This window comes from Rhinolophus sinicus, linkage group LG10 (assembly GCF_036562045.2).
Source record: "Rhinolophus sinicus isolate RSC01 linkage group LG10, ASM3656204v1, whole genome shotgun sequence".
Taxonomy (NCBI): domain Eukaryota; kingdom Metazoa; phylum Chordata; class Mammalia; order Chiroptera; family Rhinolophidae; genus Rhinolophus; species Rhinolophus sinicus.
The window spans coordinates 66,157,968-66,170,054 of NC_133759.1; the positions used below are offsets into that span (position 1 = coordinate 66,157,968).

The 12,087-nt window shown below is 37.4% G+C and overlaps 1 protein-coding gene across 1 annotated transcript in view; it reads right to left on the reverse strand.

Moving 5' to 3' along the window:
- The window catches only part of SHQ1 (SHQ1, H/ACA ribonucleoprotein assembly factor), a 167,152-nt gene that overhangs the window by 113,818 nt on the left and 41,247 nt on the right, over positions 1 to 12,087 (reverse strand). The window contains exon 6 of the mRNA XM_019717052.2: positions 8,149 to 8,276. Coding sequence (XP_019572611.2) covers positions 8,149 to 8,276 — 128 coding nt within the window. The remainder of the gene's footprint in view (positions 1 to 8,148; positions 8,277 to 12,087) is intronic.

Sequence of the window (12,087 nt, forward strand, 5' to 3'; positions counted from 1 at the left end):
CCTTTCGTCTGTCCCCTTTTATGTTTTTGTTGTCACAAATTATCCCTATTTATGCTGTGAGTTGATTTCTGTGCTGCAGTAGCAAATTGTCTTTTTCCTCTCTCTTTTTTAAAGTGTTTTCTTTTCTTCTTTACTCTGTATGTTATGTTTAAGTGTATAGTGTCTTATTTGGTGTAGGTGTTGCCATTTCCTGCTTCTGTCTGTCTGTTCATACATGTTCAAAACTACCCATGGTTTTGTATTCTTTTGCTTTTTTGTTTCAGGTCGAATAGCCTCCTTCAGTATTTCTTGTAGTGCAGGTCATGCATCAGAAAATTCCCTGAGCTTCTGTATGTCTGGAAATGTCTTCACTCCTCCTTCATATCTAAAGGATATCTTTGCTGGATATATTATTCTTGGCTCATAATTTTTCTTTTTCAATACTTTGAATATTTGATATACTCCCTCCTGGCTTGTAGAGTTTCTGCTGAAAAAATCTGATGATAATCTAATGCGCTTTCCTTTGTAGGTTACCATCTTCTTTTCCCTGGCTGCTCTGAAGATTCTTTCTTTGTCATTAATTTTTGACAGCTTCAATACAATGTGCCTTGGAGAAGGCCTGTTGGGATTGAGGTAATTAGGTGTTCTATTTGCTTCTTGGATTCAAGGATCCTGTTCTTACCACAAGTTTGGGAAGTTTTTGTTGAGTATCTGTTTGAATATAATCTCTGTTCCTTCTCCATCTGGTATGCCCATTATTCTTATATTGCTCTTTTTTGATGGAGTCAGAAAGTTCTTGTAGAGTTCTTTTACTTCTTTTAACTCCCAAATCTCTCTCTTGTTCCATCTATGTCATTTCCAGATTTCTATCTTCGATGTCACTGAGTCTTTCCTCCATCTGGTCAGCTCTATTACCTAAGCTGGCTATTTCATTCTTCATTTCTGTTATTGAGTTCTTTATGTCCAGAAATTCTATTTGGTTCTTTTTAAAAATTTCAATATCTTTAGTAAAATGTTCATTTTGTTCTTTGATTGTGTTTCTGAGTTCATAAAATTGCCTGTGTTTTCTTGCATCTCATTGAGTTTTTTCAGAACTGCAATCTTGAATTCTGTGTCATAAATAAGTCACATATTTCCATGTCTTCAAGTACCTTTTCTGGAGACTCTTCATTTTCTTTCTGAGCTGCCTTGTTATCTTGATTATTCATGGGAATTAATGAATTATTATTTCCCTTCCTAGGCATCTACAGGAGTGAGTTCTACAACAGGTTGGTAGGAAGAGGTCTTTCTTTTGCTTTCCAGTAGGTGTTGTTACAATGCATTACTCTGTTTACCCCTGCAGGGATCTGCCCAGACAGGTGGAGTCAGGGGAGGAGTGGGTTGTGAAAGGTGGCTCTGAACAATGGTAGCGACAACCAGCTCAGCCAGTCCTGCACCCAAGGCTCCATCCCCTTTGCTGGAACTACATAGTTCGGTTGCGAGTCTGTGGCTGTGGGCTGCAGTTCTCAGAAGTGCAAATATTCTGTTCTTTTTATCTGGTAATGCTACTGTTCCGATTCTAGTACTGGGCATGTGGAGGCAGGGCGAGTTCTGGAAGAATAGGGAGGGGTTGGCTAGGCTCAGTGCGTATGCCTTCCATCCTCTGCTTGGCAGTGAGGTCTCAAATCGCTGTTGTCACCCTTCTTCCAACAGTCTTTGCTCCAAGGTTTCTGCCATGAGTGTTGGGTTCAGTCGTGTTATATGACTATCCCTCAGGCAGGACTGCGGGCCATAAGGGGAGTACTAGCAGTCCAAGTTCTTCCCTCTCCAGTGACAGCTGTAGCTCCGGAATGCAGGGAGCTCGGAACTCCGAACAGCGGTCTGCGTCCTGTGCCCCAGCGCCCACGTCTCCGCACTTCCCCTTTCCCTCCTTCCCCGCTTGCCCAATTTGCCCACCTTTAGATGATTTCAGTTGCACATCTCTTCGTCTTGCCTGTCTGCTGCACTAGGAGCCCTTTGTGGAATTACAGTTGTTCAATTTGTTGTAAATTCCAGGAGAGATTTAGAGGCTCACCTCACACCATGATTTCTATGACGTCAAAGCACTATTTCTTTTTACATGTCAGCCATCTTACCAAATGTTGACTACCAAGACCAAAAAAGCAAACTAAGATACTAGACAAAAGATAATGGTTAAAAAAAAAAAAAAAAAAATCATGTTACATCTACATTGTTAAGGCAACCATGTATGAGACTACAGCTCCTTCTAAGTTTCCTTTGATGCCTACAATTTAAGCAAGGTATCAAAGTACGTATCTTCTCACATTAATGAAACACGAGCATTAATGGTTCCTCAAGTAAAATACATCCTGTGTTAGAGCAAGATTTACAGAAAGAATAACAGCTAACAACCATAGATATGCTCAGTTCCTAGCTAGCCTAGTAATTGTCTTAGCGAGATTTTTAAAGAAACTTAAGTATCTAGATATATTGTTACCTCTAAATAAAAGTGCTATCAATCTCTTACCTTGCAAAGCAATCCTTCATTTCTCTTCCTTGCCCTATCAAATAATCACCTTCAAATTCACTTGTTCTTAAGGCCAGTAAAGAGGAGCATTCAGCTTCCAGTTCCATAATGCTTCATGTCAAAGTAATGCCACAATAACTTTCAAGCCTGTTTCTCCAGGTTTTAAAATTGTCCATTATTTAATAGAGTAAAGACTAAACTGGTATAACAAAGGGACCATAAAATAAAGGGGCTTAAGTAGGATAGAAGTTTCTTTCTCATGCTTCTATTCTGAAGGACAGATCCAGGACTGGCAGGGTATCAGCATCTCTATAATGACTTCCATCTATGGGTCCAAGACAACTGCTCCAGGTTTTTACCATTTTCTAACCAATGGGGAAGCAGGATAAGAGGAGAATGCAAGTACCTTCTTTCTAAAGAACTGATCCAGAAAGAGCACATAGTACTCCTGCTTACTTCCCATCATCTAGGACTTGGTCACATGACCACACCCAGTGGCAAGGAAAGGAAATGTAATCACTAGCCAAGTGGTCATGTGCCCAGCTCCAACTCAGGAAGCCTCTTAGGGGAGAAGGATAATAAGAGACACCTGGTTGTCTCTACCACCTTTTCAGAGACCAAAATTATTAAACTGCCTTTTAATATTCCCAAACCACTCTCTTGATAGTTAGCTACCCAGCTTCTTTTTGTCTCTGCTCAACAAAAGACTGCCCTTCTGCTCATCACAATTGGGCAAAAGCCAAAGGATGAGAATATAATTACTCACACATGATGTCCCCTTTTCACATTTAGTTTTCTAAACTCTTAGGAGCCTTAAGTTTAACATGGTTTCTTTTTGTTTTAAGGCTTGCTTCCAGTTGTTTGGCAGCCTGTCCTCTGGAGGAAAAAAAACCCTTAAATACACTTATTTGAAATTATTAGAAGCAATACTCCTTTGTTCATTAAAATACACGTAGTGCAAAAAAAACAACAACCAGGTTTTGAAATATGTTTTATCATTATGTTTTTAACCATGTTAGAAATTCTATGTTTAAAAAATAGAAAAAAAAGAAGAGATGTATTTGCATAAGCATTGCTCTCATAAATGACAAATAACTATCAGAATGCATTTATTTAATCTGATGGCCAGCAACATAGAGAAATGTGTATATTTTTAAACTCTATGCAGGTAGGTATCAGGTAAAGTATTCTTTAAAGACTGACATTTAAAAACAAAATTAATAAAGATAAACTGGGGGTTGATTAAAACTTCATTAAAAGCTCATATAAAGATCCCTTAATCGAAACAAGCTCTCAGTTCATTTAAAGTGATCTGATTTAAGGAAACTCTAAGAAGCACCATACTCACTACATGAAGAAAGAATACCTGACAAAGTATTTTAAGACCCCTCATATGCAGCAAGGTTTGTGACAGTATACCCTTAGGTATAGTTTTTGAGATGTTCATTACTTTAGCTAATAACAGGAACGTGCCAGATGTTCATGACGGTATTATCTCACTAGAGAAAAGCCTTTCTATCCTAGTTGACTAATAAAGACTTCTTCCACATAATTCTGAATCACAAGGTAGTGGGCCCAGAACCGTTCAACAACAAATCGACTCCTGCATGTCCATTCCTTCATCCTGAAGTAACCACACCTGCATATGTCTAATGACTTGTAAAGGCTGATCTGAGAACTGTAGGGGCTGATGTTACATCACCCAGAAGTGCTTCCACACATCACAGGTCACTTTCCATGACTGTATCCATGAGAAAAACCTACTTGAATGTACTCTTCTGAATTCTTGGATGCTAGGTGCCCCTGGCCTTTATTTAAAACACGAGCACCTTTTCCTGAGTGTTTTTAAGTTCCATTTTGGCCTAAGGAGTTCATTAATAATACACAGACATATTTAAATTCTGAAATTCAAACAAAGAAACCAGAGATGAAAAATAACAATAACAACAAACCAGGAAATCACTAGAGAAACCAAAAGTCTGAACTCCTCAAGGCCTTTTTTATTAGAGCTGTAAATCATATCACCCAAAAGGGAACTTGGCGAGGTGTGTACACAGTCCGGTCTAATCAGGCGACAGCGCTGGGAATAACTACAGATGCAGTGCCAACAATGCTTGGATGACTGCTGCCAGGAGTAACATCTGTCAAGCATTCATATGACTTAGCTACTCTCCAGAGCAGCCTTGCTATATATGTCATAATTCACAACATTTCGATTAATTATACTTCTGCAAATAATCAACAGTCATACAAAAGCCAGCTAAAAACTCAGTTTAGGGTAGAAACTGGTGCCCTAGCATTGAAGCAAATGGCCCAAGATCACCTCCAACATTAAAAACCCCATCAATATATCTAAAGACTACAGAGAGGCTCCCACCATAATGGAAAGTAACCTCACTTCGTTGAGAACATTTTCTAGTTTAGTTTCTTTTAATTCTTCCCTTCTGTCTAAGTGCCCCTCCCAAATATCCTTGTCTTCTGTGGGTCAACAATTAAATTATCCATGATCTGGCTCCTCTCAGAGGAAAACAAATCTGTCTATGACATTGTACACTTTCTGGAAACAGATTAAGGGAACCAGAAGAAAATGTACGGCATTCAAGCCCTCAGTCTAAGTGGGTAGCCCTGTAACGCTACGACTTTCAAAGCTGAGATGGACAGCTCTCCAAACACTGACGAGATCCCTGGTGCCAAACAGGGTATCCCTGCTAGGAAGCTCATGGACTATAAATGGTATGTGGTATCAATCACGTGCCGAAACCACCAAAAGACACCATGGGATGTGGAAAGTCCATCTGCATGAAACCTGACTCAGTGGGAGCATAGCACTTAACACTTTCACTTATAAGCTTTTGGGGTGGAAGATCAGGATCATTATAAAACTGAAGATATTAATAAATATCTCCATGTTGTAACTACAGCTATGATGAAAATGACAGGATAATAACTGAGGCAAAGGTTATTTGGAATTCAAAACAAACCAGCTTAATATTTTATGATGAGGATGAGTCGAAGGTGCGCCCCTCCTTGCACTGTCACCTCTGCCGGGCACCCCCTGAGGAAGAAGCGTAAGAGGCAGCACCCAGAGAGGTAAGAGGCCTGGAGGCGAAGAAAAAGGGGAAGAGGAGGGGAAACCACAGCAGCAATAGCTTCGTGAGTAGGCTAAGAATTTGCAGGTTTATTTCTTGCTTTATTTCTTTTCTCCCATATTTTATTCTAGTTCAACACGCTTCAATTTATTCCTCCAATTCTGGGTGTCTCAAATACTTGAACAAGGAAAAAAAAAAAAGAGAGAATCTCATTAACAAAAAACTTCCCCTTACGGTTTTGTAAATGTACAAAAATTGTAATTTCACAGAAATGCCTTTCAATTCCTGGCTCTCCTGCCACTGATTTTACTCTATAATAATAATTTCTAACAATTACAATATGCTAAGGATTTTAAATACACCATCTTATTCAATCTTCATGACAATTCAACAAGGTAGGTAGAGGATTTCCACAGCAACGCAGAGAGAGTTGCAAGACCACACAGCTAGCCCGAAGGGGGGCAAGGCTCAACCCCAAACCCACCGTTTAGCTTCCATGTATCCTTCTCCCCATACTTGGCATATTTAGAACAGGACTTTCTGTACAACACAGAGCTCAAGTTCTTCTACTTTAGATCACAAGCCCTTGCTACTTTTAAAGATAATTTACAGAATGAATCACCACACTAGCTTTGAAGACTGTGATTATTCTTGAAGCCCCAGTCTGGATATACGCTATGGGTCAGATGAAGACGAAGGGTCAGGAGGGCCACTGATGGGCTGACTTAATCTGTGAAAATTATACCCAGAGAACTAACTCAAAGCGTAGCTGACACAGAAAACAGGACCTAGAACAAGCTACCATCAATTAAAGTAGAGCAAGTTAGAATTTAAATCAAAGGTAATGCTTTCTCTTGGTTTTTAGGGCAACTAGCTCATCCTTGTGGACAGAAAACTGCAACCACCAAGTTCCTCCTATACTACCTCATTAAAGTACTGCACTAAAATTGGGGAAACTGATTCAGACCAGTAGACAGCCTTGATGATTTAAGTTTGAGCAAACTTTCCGAGCAGATTTACATGACATATACAGTTAACTACCTATACTGTGTTAGCAATCCTATACCTTAAAATTTGTCCATATAATATATGTGGGAAGTCTCTGAAAGATTCTTAAACTCAAATCAAATATAAAACCAAGGATTTGTTGAAAACAATGTAACAAGAGTCATTATTTATAAATGTTTCTGTTGTACAGTGGAGTCAATTCTAAAAGATTACAGCAATTTTTCAATCTGGTAGAAATCACCTAAACTCTAACCTAACTACAAAGATATTTACTGCAATATTTATTTGCTATATAAATATTTATTGATTTATTTAGATCATTGTCTAATGTCTAGCATAACAGGCTTTATGCTAGACATTAGACAATGAGCAAATAACAGGCTATTGCGTTGCTACGTGTAAAATCAGAATGTTATCATGAAATAGAGACCCTGCACATACTTCAGATTGAGTGGTCAAAGGATGTCACTTTAGAAAACTGTAAAACACCCAAATTTCCATCAGTAGTAAACAGCCCGAATGTCTATCAATTATGAAAATATACAACAGAATACTAGACAGACATTAAAAGCTTCAGGTAGAATTTCAAGTGCTGATAGTGAAGATATACCACGTATATGACAAACTGGAGAAAGTAAGATAAGAAGAGAGTGTATATAAATCTATGCATATAAATTTATTAAAGCATGTATTCAGATGTGGGTATGTGCATTAAAAATATCCCAAAATTATTAACAGTGATTACTTTCAGGAAGAGGAATTTGGAGTGTGGAGACTATATTCCATTTAATATGTGTGTGGGTGAGTTGTGTGTGTGTGTACTCTTTTCATTTAGACACTGAAAAATTATTTTTAATATATAAATGCCAAATCAGTATGACAGAAACCATGGGCCTTCTACTGTTAGTCTATCTGAAACTTATAATTCTAATTTACAAACTTAATATACAAACCTCCCACTTAAGGAAGGCGGTAATAAAATGACCACCTAAAATAGGACTGTTTGTGGACATTGGCTTAATGTTAAATATGGCACAGCCACTTCCTGTGGCTCACAAAACCTTCCCAGTTCAGCTTTCATTGGTAAAAATTGGCCCACCTGCTCTCTGTAAGGTTCAGATATGAGTATAACTATTCATTCCTACTTTGACATTAATCACTTGTGAAAAAACTGGGGAGGACACATCAAATACATTCAATAGATAAATGGAATGAAAACTGGGTCTTCTTTCGCCATTACTAACATTCAAATGCCCTTCCCACAGAGCAATGTTCAGATCTCTCAGGCAGATTCCTCAACAACTACAAATGTCCTATGTGTTAATGTCCCTAAATTTACTAAAAATTAAAAGTTTTAAAAAGGATCCCATTGATTCAAAAGTAAAACATACTTCAAAAGAATTTCCCAAGAAAAATAAGTAGAGTGGCGTTTCCAGCCCGGGTTGAAGACCCCATTTCCAAAACTAGCAAACCAAAGTAATGCCTTTAGTCTATGAGGCAATTACAATTATGTGCTTAATAACACGGAAAGCAGTAAACAAAAGAGCCTATTTTTGGGTTTTTTACCTAATGCAGCATGATCTTCTTGCTCCTGACTCTTTCCCAAAGGGGCCATCATTTTTGAATATGTATCCGTCCACCAAGGATTATACTTCAAAACCTGTTCAACTGCCTCATCTTCAAAAAAGTCAGCTCTGAAAAAAAACATTGAATGAGACTGTTATATAGAATTAGGCTAGTTTTCTTTTCTTTTTTTAATTTTATAACTCATCATATTTGAACTGGGAATATAGATTAATTCAAAGTACATTTCTTTTTTTTTTTTTTTAACTTTCATTTATTTAAAGTGTGTTTTTCCAGGACCTATCAGCTCCAAGTCAAGTCGCTGTTTCAACCTAGTTGTGGAGGGTGCAGCTCACACTGGCCCATGCGGGGATTGAACTGGCAACCCTGGTGTTAGAGCATCGTGCTCTAACCAACTGAGCTAACTGGCTGCCCCCAACGTACATTTCAAGGAAAGACTGAGCACTGCATTTACTTTCTTTGTGGTTAGTAATCATCATAAAACAAAAAGTAAGCCTCTGGCTAGAAGGATACTTGACACTTATGACCTCTTCAAATGTAAGGTACACAGGAGACCAGGCTTACCCTAAAGTCCCATCCCAGTCCTACGGTGAATCAAATCTGAACACACATGGATCTGAAGCCCAGCACTTGTGCTTGGATTGCAAATATCATAGATTTTGGTAAAGTTACAGTAAAGGAAAGTATCTTTTAACTCCACTAACAAATAAAAATAAAAACATGAGCAGAAAATTTAAGATACTGAACATCCACACAGAGGACACACACATGCGCGCGCATACATCACTGTTTACTGTTTAGCTAGCATATGTACTCATATTTTCTACCAAGATATAACCTATTTTATTTAGCTATGCTAATCTTAACAGTTCCTTAATTTAAAACTACTGAAAAAGATCAAAGCAACCTTTGTAGAGAACAAAAAATTAATTTTCCTGTACTTCCATTTCTCAGTTTTAACTAGAAAAATAACTGTTATATTCAAAATATACTCTTAGAAGACACTTATTCAGAAAACATGCTATCTTGCATTCAAAGTTGGAAATTGGTATTGCTAGGAAACAAATGACAAAAAAGTATAACTCATGGTGAAAATTTCATTTATATTTCAGTTTATTAGAAACCCAAGGAATTGGTAGTTTTGATAAACTGGATTTTCTAGCTGATAGTTTTATGATCTTAAATATTTTTTCCTTTCGGCTGAGATATTGAAATCTTTTAAAATTAGAAGTATGACAGATAACAACTTCTTCAAATATGCCAAGCACTGCACTAAGTTCTTCTAATTAATTATTTTCTTGAATCCTCATACCATCCCCATGGGCAGAGGATACTCTCTGCCCATTTTACATGGTGGAAACTGAGGGTCAGAAAAGTTGTATATCATGGCCAAGGTCAAAGAACCAGTAAGAAGCATGGCCAGGAATTAGACCTACTTAAGTCTTACTCCAGAATCCAAGCTATTAACCAATACACACATTCCAGTTTTTATGCCTGAGGAAATAAAGTACATATGGGACAAAATTGAACAGTAATTATCTTGAAATAATAATTCTCAATTTATGTCAGGTGCACAAAGCATATGAGATTAGGATAAAGCACGTGCTTTATAAACTACCATGTTCCCCATCACTCAAAATAAGACCTGGTCTTATTTTACTATAATATAAAACTGGGTCTTATATAATTGTTATATTATGTAAGACTGAGTTTTATATTAATTTTTGCTCCAAAAGACGCATTAGAGTTGATTGTCTGGCTAGGTCTTATTTTAGAGGAAACACGGTAATCCTGCTAAGTGAGAGTCTCCTATTAGCTATCTCTTTTCCTTTAAAGTGAAGGAAAACTCAAACTGATGGTCGCCAGATGGGAGGGGATCTGTGGGTCTGGGTGAAAAAGGTGAAGGGATTAAGAAGTAGAAATTGGCAGTTATAAAACAGTCACAGGGATGTAAAGTACAGAATAGAGACTACAGTCCATAATACTATAATAACTACATACGGTGTTAGGTGGGTAAGTTATTGGGGCAAGGGGCACTTCATAAGTTACATAAATGCGAAACCACTATGTTGTACACCTGCAACTAATACATATAATGTTGTATGTGAACTGTAACTGAAAATAAAATGAAAGAAAACATTTTGAATTGAGGTTCTACTATAAACTTTTATCCACAAATCAGGATGACAAGACAGGCAGTCCTGGCCCTCACAGAACTCACAGTCTCATGAGAGAGTCAAACAATTACAATACAGCATAAGAGCTATGACATAACAGTACAAGAGTTTATGACAAAATGAAATTGGGATGACAGGCAAGGTCCCTGGAGGAACTCATATCTTAGCCAACAGCTGAATGATAATTAACAGTTAACCAGATTAAGAGAGGTGGGACAAAATAATCTGGGCTGAAAGAATAATTAGCACAGGCTAGGAAACAAGAAGGCATACTTAAGAGAAAAAAACAGTTGAGAATTGCTAGAAAGAATGTGTTGTGGTGACAACCGCGTTGCAAGCCATGTTAAAAAATCTATTGAAAGACAGAAATCATGAGCCAAGAATAACATATCCAGCAAAGATATCCTTTAGATATGAAGGAGGAATAAAGACCTTTCCAGACATACAGAAGCTCAGGGAATTTTCTAATACACGACCTACACTACAAGAAATACTAAAGGAGGCTATTCGACCACCATCAACAGGGACAATTCTGGCAACCAAAACTGAAAAGGGGGAGAGTAAAGGCCTGAACCAGAATACGAAATGGCGAAAGTAAGCGTGCTGAAGAAAATGGAATACTCTAAATATCAAACTTTCTTTTACATAAACTTAAGGGTAACCACTCAAAAAAAACCCAGAACTGAAATATATACTGTAATAAAAGAAGAAACAGAGGGAAACATCATAGAATACCACCACACAGAAATAATAGACAACAACAAAAAGGCAAAAAAAAAAACAATGGAGACACAGCCTTACCAGAAAACTAAAGATAGAATGACAGAAAATCCTCACATATCAATAATCACCCTAAATGTAAATGGACTGAACTCACCAATAAAACGGCACAGAGTAGCAGATTGGATCAAAAAACTAAACTAAACCCAACCATATGCTGTCTCCAAGAGACACATCTCAGCTACAAGGACAAGCATAGACTCAAAGTGAAAGGGTGGAAATTGACACTCCAAGCAAATGGTACCCAGAGAAAATCAGGTGTAGCCATAATGATATCAGATGAAACAGACTTCAAGGTGAAAAAGATAACAAGAGACAAAGATGGACATTTCATAATGGTGAAGGGACTGTACAACAAGAAGACATAACAGTCATCAATATTTATACCCCCAATCAGGGAGCACCGAAATATACCAAGCAACTACTAACAGAACTAAAGGGAGAAATTGACCAAAACACAATTATACTAGGGGACTTAAATACATCATTGACAGCTATGGATAGATCATCCAAACAGAAAATAAATAACGAAACAGCAGCCCTAAATGACACATTAGATGAAATGGACATAATTGAAATATATAGAGCACTTCATCCTAAAACATCAGACTATACATTCTTTTCTAGTGTACATGGAACATTCTCAAGGATAGACCATATATTGGGACATAAAATCAGTCTCAGCAAATTTAAGAAGATTGAAATCATACCAAGGCTTTGAAAATGGATATCAACTGCAAAAAGAAAGCGGGAAAAAACACAAATAGATGGAGATTAAACAACATACTTTTAAAGAACGACTGGGTCAAAGAAGAAGTTAGAGGAGAGATCAAAAGATACATAGAAACAAATGACAATGAAAATACATCCTACCAAAATTTTTGGGATGCAGCGAAAGCAGTTTTAAGAGGGAAATTTATCTCATTACAGGCCTATCTCAAGAAACAAGAAAAATCCCAAATAA